This window comes from Pristiophorus japonicus, chromosome 9, assembly GCF_044704955.1.
Source record: "Pristiophorus japonicus isolate sPriJap1 chromosome 9, sPriJap1.hap1, whole genome shotgun sequence".
Taxonomy (NCBI): Eukaryota; Metazoa; Chordata; class Chondrichthyes; family Pristiophoridae; genus Pristiophorus; species Pristiophorus japonicus.
The window spans coordinates 37,313,905-37,335,223 of NC_091985.1; the positions used below are offsets into that span (position 1 = coordinate 37,313,905).

The 21,319-nt window shown below is 42.2% G+C and overlaps 1 protein-coding gene across 1 annotated transcript in view; it reads left to right on the forward strand.

Moving 5' to 3' along the window:
• The first annotated feature begins 5,624 nt into the window (after positions 1-5,624).
• adpgk2 (ADP-dependent glucokinase 2) overlaps positions 5,625-21,319 on the forward strand; it is a 34,933-nt gene continuing 19,238 nt past the window's right edge. The window contains exons 1-2 of the mRNA XM_070889286.1: positions 5,625-6,239; positions 14,660-14,819. Coding sequence (XP_070745387.1) covers positions 6,065-6,239; positions 14,660-14,819 — 335 coding nt within the window. The 5' untranslated portion in view covers positions 5,625-6,064. The remainder of the gene's footprint in view (positions 6,240-14,659; positions 14,820-21,319) is intronic.

Consider the following 21,319-nt stretch of genomic DNA (forward strand, 5'->3'; position numbering starts at 1 on the left):
AGACAAGTTCAAATCTGATAGTAAGGAAGCAATTTTTAATCCAGAGTTATCTTCTCTGGAAATGTCAAGAGAGAGTTAGAGGCTCAGATGGGAGACACAGTAGGTTTCTATAACAGGATGAGCTGGATGGGCCAGGTGATCTTATGCACCTTCCCATTCCTCCCACTGCTCCAACGACAGCTCTTGAACAAATGTAATATATAACTCTTTTGCTTGTGGTCAAGTGTGAGAAATTTTGGACAAATCTCATTAATTGTTGCTTAACAGTCCCTTACAGAAAAAAATACATTAGGGCGTCCAGGTGCACAAATCATTAAAATATGAACAGATGCAGAAAATAATCAAGGCTAATAAAATGCTGGCCTTTATATCTAGAGGACTAGACTACAAGGGGGTAGAAGTTATGCTGCAGCTATACAAAACCCTGGTTAGACCACACCTGGAGTACTGCGAGCAGTTCTGGGCACCACACCTTAGGAAGAATATTGGCCTTGGAGGGAGTGCAGCATAGGTTTACCCAGACTTCAGGGTTAAGTTACAAAGAGAAATTACACAAATTAGGGTTGTATTCTCTAGAGGTTGGAAGGTTAAGGGGTGATCTGATCAAAGTTTTCAAGATATTAAGGGGAACAGATTGAGTAGATAGAGAGAAACTATTTCTGTTCTCTTGGACTCGGAGGTTAGAGCCAGACCTTTCAGGAGTGAAATTAGGAAACACATCTCCTACACACAAAGGGTAGTAAAAGTTTTGAACTCTCCTCTGCAAATGGCAATTGATGCTCGATCAATTGTTAATTTTAAATCTGAGATTGATAACTTTTTGTTAACCAAACGTATTAAAGAAGATAGAGTTAGGTCGCAGATCAGCCATGATCTCACTGAATGGCGGAACAGACTCGAGGGGCTGAATGGCCTACTCCTATGTCTGTGTATTCATGTGCAACAACTTTTCACACACAATTTCAAGATACAGGGACAAAAGTGAACACATCAACATTATTAATGATAGATTTTAACTCATAGTACACGTCATCTCAATCTCAATTTGTGAGCAGGTGTGAAGCACTCATGCATAATAAATAAGGGAAAAATCAAAGTGTGAATATATCTATAATACTCTCATGTATCTCCTAGCAACTTGATAAAAATTGGCATTAGTAGAAGCCTGCCCATTCTTAGTTTTGTAATTCACTGGAGCTAAAAGAGATGGAAATAAAATGACCTCCAAAGGTGAGGAAAATAATGCAAAGTAGGGTCTTAGCTTTCACTCCATTGCTGCTCCATAGAATAAAAAGAATCCACTTCATTGATATAACTTTTTTTTTTAAATACAGTCTCAAATATATACATTTTTTTCACTATTTTGCTGAAGACAAATAGGTTTTAAATTTTTCAATTGTAATTTGTTCATGGTTGGGATTTGCATTTTAGGTCTGGTCTTAATTATGGCCAGTATACATTATAGCAGTTTTGTTGCTTGTGTAATGACAGCTTTGGAAAAGGCATTGGAGAGACGTGGCAGTACAATAAGTGGTTACTATGACAACAAATGCTACCCAGAGTTTCACTAAAAAGTGAAGTTTTACTGCTGTAAGCCTCTCATTCCATTCCTGAATAAAACACTCTTTACTTTCTGAAGGTTCCAACAAGTATGAAAATTACTGTCAACAAATACTGGTCAAATTCAAAATAAAGTTATTCCAATCTTGTAGTGAACCCATATTTGCATAGTGAATGCAGTTATGGGAACCCTGGGGTAGAAATTGGCCAGGCTTGTGCCCATTTTTTGGGCAATATTTTGCCTTTTTTGACAGTAAAAGGTGTTCACTTAAATTGGCCAAAGTTGTGCGCTGGCGGTTTTGAAATACCACTGGAAAGCGGACCGCCATCATGCAACACCAAAAAAACCGATATCACTTTAAACTAACCGTTATTCTGCGCGAAAAAAAACGTCCGACAAAAGCCAGCATTGCAGCCCCAGAAACAGCAGTAAGTATGAAGACCTGCAATAAGTTAAAGTTTTTATTTTTTAATTCTTTTGCAGCGATTACTTAGTTAAGGGTCTTGCAAATGTTTTGTCATTTTTTATTTTTTGCAATTTTTGTGTGTTTTCTCCCCTCCTCCCAGGGTCTATCTTTTTAGCAGTAATCGGCCTTGGACTAAAGTTGGCGAGGACCACGGTTTCCAACGCTGATTTTTACCATCCAGCACATTTTGTTGCCAATTTTATGCCTTTAAAAATTAGTAGTATTTGTAACAGTATTTTGAGCGAAAAATGCCGAAAAAATACTGCTATCGCCAAAAGACCAATTTCTACCCCCCTATCTTTGAAAGGACATTAGAAAGGGCTGAGAAGAGCAGCAGTATACATTCCAGGAACTTATTAAAGAAATCTTACAGAATCTAATTTGTGTTCATTGGAGAAAAGAGAGAAGAAACATGATCATGTTTTTAAAAACATTGAGGGGCATGGAGAGTATAGATCCCAGCAAGTTACTGATTAAAGGTCCTACCCGGAACATTAATTTATTGCTGTCAGATGCTAATTGACCTGCTGTATTGTGGTCAAAACTAGTGGGAAGACAGAAGACTGGGAAGCTTTTAAAAGCCAGCAACGAACGACTAAAAAAATGATTAAGAAAGGGAAGATAGACAATGAAAATAAATAGCACAAAATATAAAAACAGATAGCATTCAAGGACAAGACTGGAGAATTAGTAATGGGGAACATGGAGATGGCAGAAACTCTGAACAAATATTTTGTATCAGTCTTTACAGTGGAGGTCACTAACACTATTCCAACAGTGGATAGTCAAGGGGCTATAGGAGGGGAGGAACTTAACACAATCACAATCACTAAGGAGGCGGTGCTCAGTAAGATAATGGGACTAAAGGCAGATAAATCCCCTGGACCTGATGGCTTGCATCCTTGGGTCTTAAGAGAAGTAGCGGCAGGATTGTGGATGCATTGGTTGTAATTTACCAAAATTCCCTGGTTTCTGGGGAGGTCCCAGCAGATTGGAAAACTTCAAATGTAACGTCCCTATTTAAAAAAGGAGGCAAAGAATTCCAGCACTTCCCTTCATAAATCCATGCTGACTCTGCCTGACTGAAATTTGCTTATCCAAATGTCCTGCTTACTGCTTCTTTAATAATGGACTCCAACATTTTCCCAACCACAGGTGTTAGGCAATAGACCAAAAGGATAGTATGCAGATACAGCAAGTGATCAGGAAGGCCAATGGTATCTTGGCCTTTGGTGAGACCACACCTGGAATACTGCGTGCAGTTTTGGTTTCCATATTTACGAGAGGATATACTTGCTTTGGAGATAGTTCAGAGAAGGTTCACTAGGTTGATATCAAAACGTATAAGATTATGAGGGGGCTTGACAAGGTGGATGCAGAGAGGATGTTTCCACTGATGGGGGAGACCAGAACTAGAGGGCATGATCAGAATATGGGGCCGTCCATTTAAAACTGAGATGAGGAGAAATTTTTTCTCACAGAGGGTTGTAAATTTGTGGAATTCTCTGCCTCATAGAGTTGTGGAAGCTGAGACATTGAATCAATTTAAGACAGAAATAGAGAGTTTCTTAGACGATAAGGGGATAAGGGATTATGGGGAGCGGGCGGGGAAGTGGAGCTGAGTCCATGATCAGATCAGCCATGATCTTATTGATAGGTGGAGCAGGCTCGAGGGGCCGTATGGCCTACCCCTGTTCCTATTTCTTCTATTTATATTCCTAACATTTTCTATTTTGCTCTATGAGTTAAAATGCAATAGCTTTACAACCTGCATAACAATTTACAGCGAGAAGACCTTCAGTCCGGTTATCAATCAATCAAAGAATCGTACAGCTGATTAACCCACGTGTTCCAGAGCAGCCAATCACCAGGAGGCGTAGCGAAGATTAACAAAGTAGGAAAAAAGTCATGACTTTTCATAGTTAGATCGCATGTTAAGGTACATTTTCATTAAAAATCGCACGTCTCGCAATTAATTTGCGTGAGTTGGCATAACTGAGAGAAAGCTAAGAGGAGATTTGATAGAGGTGTTCAAAATAATGAATGATATTGATGGAATAAATAAGGAGAAACTGTTTCCACTGGCAAGAGGGTCAGTAGCCAGAGGACACAGATTTAAGATAACTGGCAAAAGAACCAGAAGTGACATAAGGAAACTTTTCTTCTTGCACAGCGTGTCGTTGTAAAAAAATGAAGACTTGCATTTATGTAGCACCTTTCATAACCACCGGACGGACCTCCCAACGCACATTACAGTCAATGTAGTCACTGTTGTAATGTAGGAAATAAGACATAAGAAATAGGAGCAGGGTTAGGCCCTAGGGCACCTCGAGCCTGCCCCACCATTCACTAAGATCATGGCTGATCATCGACCTCAACTCCACTTTCCTTACTGATCTCCATATCCCTTTATTCCCCTAGACTCCAAAAATCTATCTATCTCAGCCTTGAATATATTCAGAAACTCAGTATCCACAGCCCTCTGGGGCAGAGAATTCCAAAGATTCACAACCCTGATTGAAGAAATTCCTCCTCATCTCTTAAATTGCCTAACCCTTATCCTGAGACTGTGCCCCCTAGTCAGCATCTACCCTGTCAATCCCCTTCAGCATCTTGTATATTTCAATGAGATCACCTATTCTAAACTCCAGAGAGTATAGGCCCATTCTACACAATCTCTCATCCCAGGAATCAATCTTGTGAACCTCCGTTGCACCGCCTCCAAGGCAAGTATATCATATATATCCTTCCTCAGATAAGGAAACCAAAACTGTGCACAGTTCTCCAGGTGGGGTCTCACCGAGTGTAGCAAGACTCCCTTACTCTTATACTCCAACCCCCTTACAATAAAGGACAACATGCCGTTTGCCTTCCTTATTGCTTGCTGTACCTGCATGCTAGCTTTCTGTGTTTCTTGCACAAGGACCCCCAAACCTCTCTGAACACCAACATTTAAAAGTTTCTCACCATTTAAAAACCATTTTGTTGTTCTATTCCTACCAAAGTGAATAACATCACATTTCCCCACATTATACTCCATCTGCCGCCTTACTGTCCACTCACTTAGTCTATCTATGATCTATGAAATGCTATGAACTGGAATGCACTGAAGAGTAGTGGAAGCAGATTCAAATAGTAACATCCAAAAGAGAATTGGATAAAGAATTGAAGGGAACAAATTACAGGACGATGGGGAAAGAGTAGGGATTAATTGGATAGCTCTGCCAAAGAGCCAACACAGACACGATGGGCATCATTCCATGATTCTAAAACAAAACGCCCCGACGCCACGTGGAACTAACACGTCAAATTGCACAACGTGGAAATACTTACAGCTCCTCCTCCCCATCTCAGACTGATTGCAGTTTTAAACCACTGAGCGATGGGAATGAGGATATTGCACTGACCCTGCATTGATTCCATTCCAGTGTTAAGGTGTCAATCACTGACAACTGCGCTCTTCCAGAAAATTTGCAGGCTCCGCCCACTTCGCGGTTTAATTTACTTCCGAGAAGCCGACTACAACCAAACCGACTGATGCAACCCCCCCCCCCCTTTTGCCGAAATCTAATTGGAAAAACGAAGCTTCCCCTTCTGTTGTTATTGGTCGATGGCGATATCAATCATAGAACTAACCGTCTCCGAGCGAATCGACGCATATATGTTGGGGCGGAAGAGAAAACGTCCACATTTTTATTTACTGAAAATAGGAAAACAAAAATAATAATAAGGAAGATTATATCAACTCTGAATTGGACTACTTTTCTTGCTGGTTAATCGCGTTCCGCTGTTGTTGTTATCCCGTCAGCCCGGCCAGAACGGTTAGGATTTGAACGGTGTCGCGCGAATGTTGCTGTGGTGACCCCGGTGAAAGTTCTGTTGCCGTGGTGACCTCAATGAAGGTTCTGCGGCGAAGCCTTGTCTCGCGAGCACGGGTTCTGTTGCCGTGGTGACCTTCGCGCCCCGCCTCGCTGCAGGTACTTGCTGAGTGCAGGTTGCTCGTTGCTGTGGTGACTGTTTTCCCCTCTGCCTCTGCCATGGGTCACGGACTCAAATGTGGTGCCGTGGTCTCGTTATTCGTCATTTTCGCGGCTTACTGGTACAGGCAACAGGTGGGCAACGAGCTGGACACGCGGCTGGAGACCGTCCTGTCCTCGCTGCTGAAAGCCGAGCGGAAAGTGGACATGGACCGGCGGCCCCGGGTGGCAGTAGGTGAGGAATCGGAGGTGTGCTGGGTGGGATTGAACTAGTTGGTGGGGACACTAGCCTAAAGGCTGCCTATTGATGAATGATCTTTTGTTAAACGGGGAATTTGCTTAAAGCATCCCAGTCTCCTGTCGTTACAGACTGTTTGTTTTCATTTAAACGAATGTTTTATATTTAACTCTTACAACATTTTTGAAATGTTTTTCTTGTCTCTGACCTAATGCGACATTTTAAGCACCTACAAGCTGCGCAGCTGTATTTGCTTGTCGCTCTGCTGTCCTCGGATCTGGATCTCCGCTATGCTGACCTCGATCTCTGTTGTGTCGTGTAGATGTTTCCTAAGGAGATGCATGTTGATATATTCGCAGTGAGAAGAACCCCTTTTATAAATGTTGCTACATTAGCAGTGATAAATTTGGAAGAACCCTGTTTCTCAATGTTATAATTAAAACCGAAGCAGCCTGGGTAAAAATACAGATTGCTGGAATTACATAGGCCTGTCAGCATCTGTCCCACCTGTGACCGAGACTGTAATTCCTGTATGGACTATTCAGTCACCTAAGAACTCAATTTTAGAGTGGATGATGATCAGTAAAAGAAGTTAAAATTGCATACCCTTTAGAACCATGCTGGGGCTACTATCCTAGCGAATTGAATAAAAGTCATTGAAAGTTGGCATACAGATACAGCAGGTGGTGAAGAAGGCAAATGGTATGTTGGCCTTCATAGCTAGGGGATTTGAGTATAGGAGCAGGGAGGTCTTACTGCAGTTGTACAGGGCCTTGGTGAGGCCTCACCTGGAATATTGTGTTCAGTTTTGGTCTCCTAATCTGAGGAAGGACGTTCTTGCTATTGAGGGAGTGCAGCGAAGGTTCACCAGACTGATTCCCGGGATGGGTGGACTGACGTATGAGGAGAGACTGGATCAACTGGGTCTTTATACATTGGAGTTTAGAAGGATGAGAGGGGATCTCATAGAAACATATAAGATTCTACGGGACAGGTTAGATGTGGGGAAGTCCAGAACCAGGGGACACAGTCTTAGGATAAGGGGTGGGCCATTTAGGACTGAGATGAGGAGAAACTTCTTCACTCAGAGAGTTGTTAACCTGTGGAATTCCCTGCTGCAGAGAGTTGTTGATGCCAGTTCATTGGATATATTCAAGAGGGAGTTAGATATGACCCTTATGGCTAAGGGGATCAAGGGAAATGGAGAGTAAGCAAGATAGGGGTACTGAGGGAATGATCAGCCATGATCTTATTGAATGGTGGTGCAGGCTCGAAGGCCTACTCCTGCACCTATTTTCTATGTTTCTATGTAACTAGGGCTGTAGAGTGGGCTTAAAACTAAATGGTGGGGCGGGGGTTTCAAATGAGTGGAAATTTTATAAAGGTGTCAGAAAGTGGGGTCAAAGCAGGGAAAAATGGTAAAAAGACAAAATCAAAAGCTCTTTATCTGAATGCATGCAGCATTCATAACAAGACAGATGAGTTGACGGCATAAATGGGTATGATCTGATAGCCATTACAGAGATGTAGTTGTAAGATGACCACGGCTGGGAACTGAATGTTCAGGGGTATTTGATAAATTGAAAGGATAGACAAAGGAAAAAAAGGTTGGGCAGCTCTGTTAATAAAGGATGAGATCGATACAGTCGTGAGAAATGATATTGGCTCAGAAGATCAAGATGTAGAAACAGTTTGGGTGGAGAGAAGTCGTCACTGGTGGCGTAGATTATAGGCCCCCTAACAGTAGTTACACTGTTGGACAGAGTATAAATCAAGAAATAATGGAGGCTTGTAAGAAAGGTATGGTAATACTCTTGGGCGATTTTAATCTTTTATTGATTGGACAAATCAAATTGGCCAAGATAGCCTTGAGGAAGAGTTCATAGGGTAACCGGGATGGTTTCCTTTAACAGTTACTGAGTAATGAGACATGATTTAATAAATTATCTCCATAGTAAAGGACCCTCTAGGAAAGAGTGATGATAGCATGGTTGAATTTCAAATTCAGTTGGAGGGTGAGAAAGTTGGGTCTCAAACCAGAGTCCTGATCTTAAATAAAGGCAATTACAAAGGTATGAAGGCAGAGTTGGCTAAAAAATGGACTGGGAAAATAGATTAAAGTGCAAGACGGTTGAAAAGAAATGGCAGTTATTTAAGGAGATATTTCATAACTCAACAAAAATATATTCCAGTGAGAAGGAAAGACCTTTGAGAAGTGAGAACCATCCATGGCTAACTAAGGAAGTAAAGGATGGTATCAAGTTGAAAACAGTGGCATACAATGTTGCCAAGATTAATGGGAGGCCAGAGGATTGTGAATTTTTAAAGCAAAAAAAAAAATGGATTATGAGAGTAAACTAGCAAGAAATATAAAAACAGATAGTAAGAGTTTCTACAGTTATGTAAAAAGGAAGAGGGTAGCTAAAGTAAATGTTGGTCCCCTAGAGGATGAGAGTAGGGAACAGGGAAATGGCAGAGACTTTGAACAAATATTTTGTATTGGTCTTCACGGTTTACAAGGTTGATTCCAGAGATGAGGGGATTGACTTATGAGGAAAGATTGAGTAGGTTGGGCCTCTACTGATTGGAATTCAGAAGAATGAGGTGTGATCTTAACGAAACGTATAAGCTTATGAGGGGGCTTGACAGGGTGGATGCAGAGAGGATGTTTCCACTGATGAGAGACTAGAACTAGGGGGCATAATCTTAGAATAAGGGGCCGCCCATTTAAAACTGAGATGAGAAATTTCTTCTGAGGGTTGTTAATCTCTGGAATTTGCTGCCTCAGAGCTGTGGAAGCTGGGACATTGAATAAATTTAAGACAGAAATAGACAATTTCTTAACTGATAAGAGAATAAGGGGTTATGGAAAGTGGGCAGGGGAGGTGGACCTGAGTCTATGATATTAAATGGCCGAACAGGCTCGAGGGGCCATATGGCCTACTCCTGCTCTTATTTCTTATGTTCTTAGGTAACCCCTTAATCCCTTATCGGTTAAGAAACTGTCTATCTCTCTCAAATTTATTCAATGTCCCAGCTTCCACAGCTCTCTGAGGCAGCAAATTCCACAGATTGACAACCCTCTGAGAAGAAATTCCTCCTCATCTCAGTTTTAAATGGGTGGCCCCTTATTCTAAGATTATGCCCTCTAGTTCTAGTCTCCCCCATCAGTGGAAACATCCTCTCTGCATCCACCCTGTCAAGTTTCCTGCTATGTGCTCCTGGCCTGAGCCAGGAGTGTGGAACAGAAGTTTTATTCACTAGTGTGTTATGTGAGTTTGACAATCTTTTGCCATCTTCAATCATTGTAAATTTCCATAAACTGCGTTTAGAACTTGTTTTAAAATTGTCTTGTCATTCCCTTCAGAATATTATCTCTGTTTCATTGTTTGGAATTTTTCAGCATATTTGTTTTAAAAAAAAAATGGGCATGCAAATGTGTGGAAAATGGTGACTTTCAAACAGGGATGTAAATAGCGAAGATTATTAAATTCTATTTGAAAAGATTCTAATGGACAACTCAGAAAAAAAAAATGAGCGAAAAGTAGCTTTACAAAACAATGTGCGTTGCACTGATAATGGGGCCAGAGGCGCTGCATGTGTCATCTTGAGGGGAGTGTAAGGGAAATTAATAAAAAAGCAAAGCCCAGATAAAGAAACACAGCTGCAGCCAAGACGAGGAAAAAAGTCTCGGGCTCTCTAGATATAGGTAGACCTCTTTTGGGGTGATGGGAGATGACAGTATTGTGTATCGGTAAGTTTAACAATTTTTAGTGCAAATTATAAAATTTTTTTACATGTTTGGTCAAAAATTAAGATGGCAGATAGAGCTACTTAAAAAAGTATATGATTTGAACAATGATAATTAATGTGTTCTAACTGCAACATTTGAATTGGTTGCTTTTCAGTGGGATCCTACCTGATCTATAGTTCAGCCAATCTTTGTCATTAAGTTTATTCTCTTTTTATGGAAATATTAAATATCTAGGGTGCCACATTAAATTTGTGGTGATATAGTCAAGACTTTTATATAAATAGACAACATTGGAGACAGCATTGGTTGCAAATTGAGAGTTGGAAAGCATGACTAGGTGAAGCATACATGATCAGTTCTTAGCTGTTTTAAGTAATCCTTATGATTTATAAGGAGAATAATTTTTTTTGCAAATGAAGCAATGGAATTTAATTTGTCATTTATTGGGTTGTAATGATTTGACCAGCTGACATTAAAAAGCAATGCATCTTTGTGGTTGTGCTAACTTACAATTTCGACTAGAGTTCAATTGTATTAATCATTCCAGCGGTAGATTATTTTTTTCAGCCCTGGAAAGGATGTCATGACCTGTTCTGAACCTAAAGTAATTTGCGCAACATTATAAAATTGTCACTGCATCACTATCAAGTTACTGCACGTTCAGCAACGTGCACTCTGTTCTTTCCCTCTGTTCAATAGAATCCTATATATTTGAAGTGCTCGTTATTGAACAATTATATAGAACTTAAATATGCTCTTATTTAAAATGAAATGTGCCAGTGAACAGAGCATTTGCTTTTTCGGTGGCATATGCAGCATATACATGGTTGATATTTGAAATGCTTTGTGATAATGGTGAAATGCGGGCCTATCTAAATTGATCATTAGAACCGAAGTCCACTGCAATAGAAGTAGGTGTGAAAGAGTTGAACGTCACAAAATTTTATTCGAGACTGATAGGGCCCAAGTTTCGGGCCGCGCCTAAAACGGCGCAGTCCGGACCTGGACGCCTGTTTTTCGCGCCACAAAGTGCACCTAAAAAAAAAACTTGCCTATTCTCCGGCTCCCTGCAGGCCCTCTGGAGCTGGGCACGGCGCAGCACGAGTGGCAGGGGGCAGAGCCAGGTCCCTGCGCTGAAAACAGTGCCGGGATCTCTGCACGTGGGCGCGCATGTGCAGTAGCTCCAGACGCCCAAAACTGTGGGAAGGGCCCGAAGCACGCAGCCCCTAGCCCTGGCCGAATGGCCTCACTGGGGCTGCGTGAATAAGGCTCCTCCCACCCGACCGGACCCGACTCGACCTCTGCTCTCTCCTCTCCCCCCCCCCCCCCTTCTTCCCCCCCCTTCTTCCCCCTCCCTCTTCTTTCCCCCCCCCCCTTCTCCCCCCCCCTTCTCCCCCCCCCCCTTCTCCCCCCCCCTTCTCCCCCCCCCTTCTCCCCCCCCCTTCTCCCCCCCCCCTTCTCCCCCCCCTTCTCCCCCCCCTTCTCCCCCCCCTTCTCCCCCCCCTTCTCCCCCCCCTTCTCCCCCCCCCTCTTCTCTTCCCCCCCCCTCTTCTCTTCCCCCCCCCTCTTCTCTTCCCCCCCCCTCTTCTCTTCCCCCCCCCCTCTTCTCTTCCCCCCCCCCTCTTCTCTTCCCCCCCCCCTCTTCTCTTCCCCCCCCTCTTCTCTTCCCCCCCCTCTTCTCTTCCCCCCCCCTCTTCTCTTCCCCCCCCCTCTTCTCTTCCCCCCCCCTCTTCTCTTCCCCCCCCCTCTTCTCTTCCCCCCCCTCTTCTCTTCCCCCCCCCTCTTCTCTTCCCCCCCCCTCTTCTCTTCCCCCCCCCTCTTCTCTTCCCCCCCCCTCTTCTCTTCCCCCCCCCTCTTCTCTTCCCCCCCCCTCTTCTCTTCCCCCCCCCCTCTTCTCTTCTCCCCCCCCCCTCTTCTCTTCTCCCCCCCCCCCTCTTCTCTTCCCCCCCCCCCCTCTTCTCTTCCCCCCCCCCCCCCTCTTCTCTTCCCCCCCCCCTCTTCTCTTCCTCCCCCCCCCCCCTCTTCTTCCCCCCCCCCCCATTAGCTTGAAGTCAGTTATAGGTAAGTTGCTCGGGGAAAATCATTGGTATGCATTATATAAACCACTTGCAACAACAACTTGCATTTGTATAGTGCCTTTAATGCAGCAAAACATCCCAAGGTGCATCACAGGAGTGAATATCAAACACACATTTCACACCAAGCAACAAAAGGAGATATTGGGACAGGTGACCAAAAGCTTGGTCAAAGAGGTAGGTTTTAAGGGAGAGGGAGGGAATTCTAGAGCTTGGGGCCTAGACAGTTGAAGGCACAGCCACCAATGGTGGGGCAAAGGAAATTGGGGGTGCACAAAAGGCCAGAATTGGAGGAATGCAGAAATCGCGCAGGATTGGAGGCGGTCACTCGTTAGTCACCGAAGGGGACGAAGAGGAATTTCAGATTTCTCTCCACCCCCCAATTGGCTTGGATTTTTTTTTTACCTCTAAGGAGATTACATGTTGTGGGTGGATGGTGTATGTACTGTGATGCATAAAGCATCACAACTGTGTGGGACAGGTTGGATGGACCCATAGATATTTTCCTGTCCATCATTTTTGTACGTTCTCTGGCAGTTGGGTACATCTTGAAATACAATGACCTGACATTCTTCCAAAAACAGTGGATACCCACTTTATGATACTGTCAGAACAATGGCCTCCCATACTGGCCTACTAAATGCACTAAACTAACATTATGAAGTAAGTAAGCACATTTATACACAGGACCACCTTAGCATCAAATTCACTGGCTCACACTCTGCATGTTATGGTGTCGAGGTGCAGTATTTTCCCAGGTCTACCTCTGAACTGTTATCCACAGGCTCCTCTCAGCCAAGAAATACCTTTTTTGAATCCAAAAAAACAAGTTCACAGTCCTTCGCAAATCGCTCATTTAAAGTTCCGTCTTTATTGTCCCAGTGAAGGTATCCAATCTGGATTTTGTATTGCAAAACTACCTGAAGTTGAAGTTGTTTCTAGTTTAATTATTGCTTACCTAAGTAAAGAATATAATAAACATTAGAAATGTGTATAGTTATGAAAATGTTGCATATTACATCTGTTGACTTTACTTCCTGTCATAATTTTGGTTCCTGTCAATTTGTTGAAAGGGTGGTGGAAGCAGATTCAATAGTAACTTTCAAAAGGGTATGTAGTTGAAATGAAGAAATTTGCAGGGTTATGAAAGTGCAGAGGAATGGGACTACTTGGATAGCTCTTTCAAAGAGCTGGCGCAGACATGATGGGCTGAAAGGCCTTGTGCTGTATGATTTTTTTAATGTTAATATTTAACATTAAAACTCTGAGGGGGCTAAAAATTGGTCTTTTGTCGATGGTATTTTTTTCAGCATTTTTCGCCAAAAACTGTTACAAATACCACTTTTTTTAAAGGTATAAAATTGGCAACAAAATGTGCTCAACGGTAAAAATCGACGTTGCACGAAGAATCGCGGTGGAAACCGCGGTCCTCGCCAATTTAGATTGAGGCCAGTTACAGTTTAAAAAGATAGGCCCTGGGAAGGGGCAAAAACACACACAATTGCAAAAAATTAAAAATCACAAAACGTTTACAAGACCCTTAACTAATTGCTGCAAAAGAATTTAAAAAAAAAAACTTTGCCATGCCTTTTTTGCTATTTCTGGCACTGCAACACAGAATTTTCTTGGGTGTTTTTTTTAACGCAGAATACAGGTGTGCCGACGGCCAATTTAAAGATAACGCTTTTTTTGTTGAGCACGACGGTGGTCTGCTTTACAGTGGTATTTCAAAACCAAACGCGCACAACTTTAGCCAATTTAGGTGAACACCTTTTACTGTCAAAAAAGCCACAATATCCCTGAAAAACCGGGCACAGGGCTGGCCAATTTCTAGCCCAGGCTATATCCAGTTATCATGGAAATCTGTATGTAAACATCGGCTCATCAGAGTGGTTCAACAATGGCGATATAGCGCCTTTTCTTTCTGATTCCCAGCTGCTTATCTTTTACTGAACAGAACTCTACTCCACTTGGTCCTGCTGCAGCTTCCGCCGCTCTCTTGCTCTGTATATAAGTTCCTCTGAATTGAATTGTTGCTTCTGGTGTGAGCTCAAACTGATCGTTGTCGTGCCTTCATCAAGATCTGCGCTCCATTATATGCCTTATGGCTCTCTCAGACTTCTGCCTTCAGTCCCAGCCCAGGTTGTGACTTCAAGCCTTTGTTTTTGCTATGTTCACAGCCATGCTGAGGTAAGGGCTTCTGGTTTTGCACTTCCTTATCCGGCACTCTCGGGACCTGGCCTGTGCCAAATAAAGCATTTTGCTGGATAAAGGGAGGTCAGCCCGCGGGCGGGTGGCCTGACGTCGGGTGGGTGGGGGGGTCGGCCGCGTTCTGCGCATGCGCACCCGGCCATCCGAATCATGCCGGATAAGGGAGGTCCAACCTGTACTATTTCGAAGAAATGTTCAGGAGTGTGTCCTGGCCAAAATTTATCTCTCAATTAACACCTAAAAGCGGCTTATCTGCTCATTATCACATTGCTGTATGCAAATTAGTTACTGCATTCCCTACTTTACAACAGTAACTAAATTTGAAACTTTAAAATATATGTATTAATCATGCATTTCTTATTTTGGTCTTGCTGTAGGTTTTGGTGGCTGTCTTGACATTGTTGCAGATGGAGTTGCTCTATTAAAGAAAGCTGGCATCCAACCAAGCAGTAATCCTGTCCACCATAATTACATCACATCAGAAGAACAGTTGGCTGAAAGCTTTGCATACTTCTTTCCTCCTGGAGCTGCATCTGAGTAAGGAAATAGCAGCATGAATGAGACTAACCATATTGGACATACACTTGACATTTGTAGCAAAAATATATCTACAGTTTTTGGTGATGCTTTATAGTCTCTCTAGAGTATAGATGGTAGTAACACCATTTCAGAAAGCATCGCAGTCCTGAACAATTTCATTTGAGGGTGATGGTAATGAGACTCTTAGAAACATAGAAAATAGGTGCAGGAGTAGGCCATTCGGCCCTTCTAGCCTGCACCACCATTCAATGAGTTCATGTCTGAACATGCAACTTCAGTATCCCATTCCTGCTTTCTCACCATACCCCTTGATCCCCTTAGTAGTAAGGACTTCATCTAACTCCTTTTTGAATATATTTAGTGAATTGGCCTCAACAACTTTCCGTGGTAGAGAATTCCACAGGTTCACCACTCTCTGGGTGAAGAAATTCCTCCTCATCTCGGTCCTAAATGGCTTCCCCCTTATCCTTAGACTGTGTCCCCTGGTTCTGGACTTCCCCAACATTGGGAACATTCTTCCTGCATCTAACCTGTCTAACCCCGTCAGAATTTTAAACGTTTCTATGAGGTCCCCTCTCATTCTTCTGAACTCCAGTGAATACAAGCCCAGTTTATCCAGTCTTTTTTGATAGGTGTCGAGGAAATATTTAACTTAAATTAACTCAGGCAGAGACTTTCAGAGGTGCACTTCGAGAGAATTTATTTTAAAAATCGAGATATATCTCGGAGAGCCTGCTTGGACCGTACCAAGGCAAAACTATGTCGTACAAGCAAATTGCACTTATCTTTATACAGAAATTGAATACAGAAATAGAAAAGGAATCTTATTCATTAGTCCCACGAGTACAAAGGCCGTCTCGGGAGGTACACACTCTATCTGTCCTTGCATAATTTTTCTCTGTTCACAGTCTGATAAGCAGAATCAAAAGGAGACTCCCTTTTAATACCAGATGGTCATTTAATTGCATCTCTAAGTTTCAAGGCTAAACAGCGTGGCTATTTTTCTAGTCCTATTATTTCTTTAAGCATAGCAGAAACAGAATTTAACCCTTCCCTCTTCCATAAGCCATAGATTCATAGATTCTTTCTTCCACAATAGGTCAGTCCCGCCATCCCGGGAATCAGTCTGGTGAACCTTCGCTGCACTCCCTCAATAGCAAGAATGTCCTTCCTCAGATTAGGCGACCAAAACTGTACACAATACTCCAGGTGTGGCCTCACCAAGGCCCTGTACAACTGTAGCAACACCTCCCTGCCCCTGTACTCAAATCCCCTCGCTATGAAGGCCAACATGCCATTTGCTTTCTTAACCGCCTGCTGTAACTGCATGCCAACCTTCAATGACTGATATATCATGACACCCAGGTCTCTTTGCACCTCCCCTTTTCCTAATCTGTCACCATTCAGATAATAGTCTGTCTCTCTGTTTTTACCACCAAAGTGGATAACCTCACATTTATCCACATTATACTTCATCTGCCATGCATTTGCCCACTCACCGTACCTATCCAAGTCACTCTGCAGCCTCATAGCATCCTCCTCGCAGCTCACACTGCCACCCAACTTAGTGTCATCCGCAAATTTGGAGATACTACATTTAATCCCCTCGTCTAAATCATTAATGTACAGTGTAAACAGCTGGGGCCCCAGCACAGAACCTTGCGGTACCCCACTAGTCACTGCCTGCCATTCTGAAAAGTCCCCATTTACTCCTACTCTTTGCTTCCTGTCTGCCAACCAGTTCTCAATCCATGTCAGCACACTACCCCCAATCCCATGTGCTTTAACTTTGCACATTAATCTCTTGTGTGGGACCTTGTCGAAAGCCTTCTGAAAGTCCAAATATACCACATCAACTGGTTCTCCCTTGTCCACTCTACTGGAAACATCCTCAAAAAATTCCAGAAGATTTGTCAAGCATGATTTCCCTTTCACAAATCCATGCTGACTTGGACCTATCATGTCACCTCTTTCCAAATGCGCTGCTATGACATCCTTAATAATTGATTCCATCATTTTACCCACTACTGATGTCAGGCTGACCGGTCTATAATTCCGTGTTATATCTCTCCCTCCTTTTTTTTTTTAAAAGTGGGGTTACATTGGCTACCCTATAGGAACTGATCCAGAGTCAATGGAATGTTGGAAAATGACTGTCAATGCATCCACTATTTCCAAGGCCACCTCCTTAAGTACTCTGGGATGCAGTCCATCAGGCCCTGGGAATTTATCGGCCTTCAATCCCATCAATTTCCCCAACACAATTTCCCGACTAATAAGGATTTCCCTCAGTTACTCCGACCCCTTTTATATCCGGAAGGTTGTTTGTGTCCTCCTTAGTGAATACCGAACCAAAGTACTTGTTCAATTGGTCTGCCATTTCTTTGTTCCCCGTTATGACTTCCTCTGATTCTGACTGCAGGGGACCTACGTTTGTCTTTACTAACCTTTTTCTCTTTACATATCTAGAAACTTTTGCAATCCGTCTTAATGTTCCCTGCAAGCTTCTTCTTGTACTCCCATTTTCCCTGCCCTAATCAAACCCTTTGTCCTCCTCTGCTGAGTTCTAAATCTCTCCCAGTCCCTGGGTTCGCTGCTATTTCTGGCCAATTTGTATGCCACTTCCTTGGCTTTAATACTATCCCTGATTTCCCTTGATAGCCACGGTTGAGCCACCTTCCCTTTTTTATTTTTACGCCAGACAGGAATGTACAATTGTTGTAGTTCATCCATGCGGTCTCTAAATGTCTGCCATTGCCTATCCACAATCAACCCCTTAAGTATCATTCGCCAATCTATCTTAGCCAATTCACGCCTCATACCTTCAAAGTTACCCTTCTTTAAGTTCTGGACCATGGTCTCTGAATTAACTGTTTCATTCTCCATCCTAATGCAGAATTCCACCATATTATGGTCACTCTTCCCCAAGGGGCCTCGCACAACGAGATTGCCAATTAATCCTCTCTCATTACACAACACCCAGTCTAAGATGGCCTCCCCCCTAGTTGGTTCCTCGACATATTGGTCTAGAAAACCATCCCTTATGCACTCCAGGAAATCCTCCTCCACCGTATTGCTTCCAGTTTGGTTAACCCAATCTATGTGCATATTAAAGTCACCCATTATAACTGCTGCACCTTTATTGCACGCACCCCTACCTCATTGGGATGATGGTAGCCATAAGTCCATAATTAAATAACCTTTTTTAGTATTTATCTTTAAAGAATTGTGCTATATATTAAGTCTTGCACTTGGCAGTAATTTCTTTGAAACTGTCCATGACAACATCACTCTTGAGCACCCTGCATATGGTGGTGAATCAGCAGTTGTCATACAGACTTGGGCTTTAATTGCTTTTTATTCCCGAATCGTCATTATTCAGCCAGATTATTGTAATCATAGTCAAATGTATTCAACAGTAGGAACAGGCAATCATGCAAATATTTTTTGTAAACTGAGCTGATTTGCAGATTTTGGGGGCTTTTCAGTTGCTCACTACTCCAAATTTGATCAGTATTAATATATGCCATGCTTTATATTTTGAAAGGGCTTTGTGCATTTGTGTACCTTGAGATGAGATGCTTTGGCTGAGAAATTGAATACTTTTATGCACCTGTTATCAACATCAAGTATGCAGGTCAGCTATAGCAAAACGCCTTATAGTGTAAATGCATCCTTAACTATTCTTCTTCCTTGCTTGGAGAAGAAATATTTACACTGGCACATTAGTGTTCTTCAGAGATTGGGGCAAATGCACACTGTCAGAGTAGACTTCATGCTGCATCTTGTCTTGTTACGACCGAGTTGAGCGTACTAGTGAGCAATGTTCCCTTTAAGCTGGCTTGGTAGCTTTTCAATTGCAATAACTGCATGCGCGAACATTTGAATGGGCCGTGTAACCACTTAGAGGCCGTGCACCCAAAAAAAATTACAGGGAACTTTGCTGGTGAGTGCAACTAGGTGTAAATAGTTTATATTAAAAAAAAAAATCCCATCACTTATTTTGATGAACAGAAAACACTTTTCCTTGCCCCATACATTTTATTTTGTTCCATAAAGAAGTGACTTGAATATTAATGGAGTGAGAGCTATCTGTTTGTGTTTGTAATTAGTGATTACCATGGAAAATTGAATATGGAGCCTGAATGCATTTTTTTTTTAGTGGAGAAGTAGCCTGGAAGTTAAATAAAGGCAATGTTTACTGAATCGTGACATTCCAGTTAGGCATGTGAACCCTGGCTGTATTCTCCCCTATATTTTATAGCATGCCTACCATCACTCTGGCTGAGATCAACCAATTTGTTGTAGACCAGTGATTGAGCTTGGAACCCTCCTAGTCTGTAGGGTCAGTTCTACACCATGGAATGCATTTTCCTAATAAGCTACAAGACACTTGGATTGTTGGTGGTCCATAAAGTATAGGACTTGAAAAGACTCTGCAGTCCAAGTTACTAGTCCTGAAAACTAATACCACTCAATCGTTCAATAATCTACTTCTCTCTTGAATTGTTCCACACCCTCCTCGAGCAGTATTTTTTCCATATGTTCATGACTGGTTAATAGTTGAATCCAAACTGTCTGCACCTTCTAAGCTTGAGCCTCAATCCCCTGGTTGTAGAATTTGTGTCAATCTTAAACGTATATAATTGGGATTCAGTTAACGATCCCTTTTAAGTATTTTGAATAATGTCTCCTCTTAGCTCAGATGACTTTGCTCTTTTCTGTATTGCGTCCATTAACTTTCTGTAGTATGGCATATGGCAATGAGGCTGTGGTTGCACTAGTGCCTTGTATAGATTCATTATTGCCTCCTGGAATTTGTACTTTGCCCTTCTGGTTATGTATCTGGTTAGCTTTCTTTGCTGTTGCTTGCATATCTTGGTTTCAGTGAGTTATCCCCCATACATTTTCCTGTGTGTTGTAATCTAGAGCCATTTAGTTCAGATTTCCATTGTTTGTTTCCTTTCCAGAGTCTCATTACTCCTGGATTTTCCCACATTAAATGTAATTTTCACTCATCAATACACCTTACTAACCTATGCAAAACTTTTTGTATTTCTTTCCCTCCTGTAAACTTGAAGCTTTATTCTGTTCCCAGCTCCAATTTGTTTATGTATATATTGTAAATTGTAGTGTATGCAAGCACTCCAATAACTACTTCACGAGGTAAGGGTATAGTAGTGAACTGTAGTGACCTTAGTCCTTTATTGCAGCTCCTGGAGTGAGGACACCGAGATGAGCTTCCTTTTTATATTTGGTTACCTGCAATGCACAGGTGACCCTTAGGTCTCCAGCAGCAGCACCCTCTGGTGGTACAGGTATAGTGTATACAGGGTGAAGGTACATTCAGTGGTCGAGTGTTACAGTACATACATTAACATGCAGACATTACATAAACCACAATCATGCACATCACTAGTGACCTCGTGCCATGTTGGTGCAGTTCCATTCATAACCAGCCTTTGCTTTCTCCCTCAAACATTCTCATAGTTGTACCTGTAGACTAATTACTTGCGCAGCACGGTATGAAAAACCTTGTTGAAATCTAAATATATCCCATCACAGAATTTCCATTGTTGACCAGGTCTGTTATTTCCTTTAAGAACTAAAGTAGATTTGTTAGGTAAATGTTCCCTTGCATAAATCCAAGGTGATTCCTTTTTGTCATGCCAATCTAGATGTTTCATTATCCTGTCTTTCAAAATGCCTTCTAATACTCTTAACTACTATAGATGCAAAGCTCACTGAATTGTAGTTTCCCCAAATCATCTTAATGCCCTTTCTTTTTAAAAAAAAAAAGGTGATGTCTAGTTAGGTATTTTCCCAACCCTCAGACTTTACTGCTGATTCTTATGATTTCCTAAAGATAATAGCAAGGATGTAACTGATTTTGCTATCTGCTGCTGCCAGGTACCATTTTTGCATGAAGTCTATTTGGACCTGGTGACTTGTCTTCCTTTTAACTTGGCAATCAGTGATAGCCTTATTTAAAATTTATGGGCCAGAAATCCCTTTTTCTTCCCGCTGGCGTTCGACTAAAAATAGGAGAGAAGATGCGCACCTACCTTTTGGTTGAATGCCCGCCAGAAATCCTGGACTCGAGGCCTCCTCTTCTTGCGCAACGGCGTGCATTCACGTTGGGATGTCCACAGGAGTCACGTGGGCCTGGATACCCAATCATGGTCAAGTATTTTCTCATTCATAGTCATCAGAGTTTCGTAAGTCTGAAACTCCTGTTACTATGAATGAGAAACACACCCAAACACTACATAAAACATTAAAAAAAACACCTCATAAATACGCTATAGAAATTAAAGTTGATAAACATGTTTTTTAAAGAAAAAAATTTGCCGATTTTTAAAGTTTTAATTATGGTTTAAAATAACATTTCCTGAGTGGGCAGGGTTTTAACATGTTTTAACATTTTTTAATTTTAATCATGTTATGTTTTTAAACTCAGGCGCCTATCAGGTGCAAGAGTTTTGAGGACATTTGCA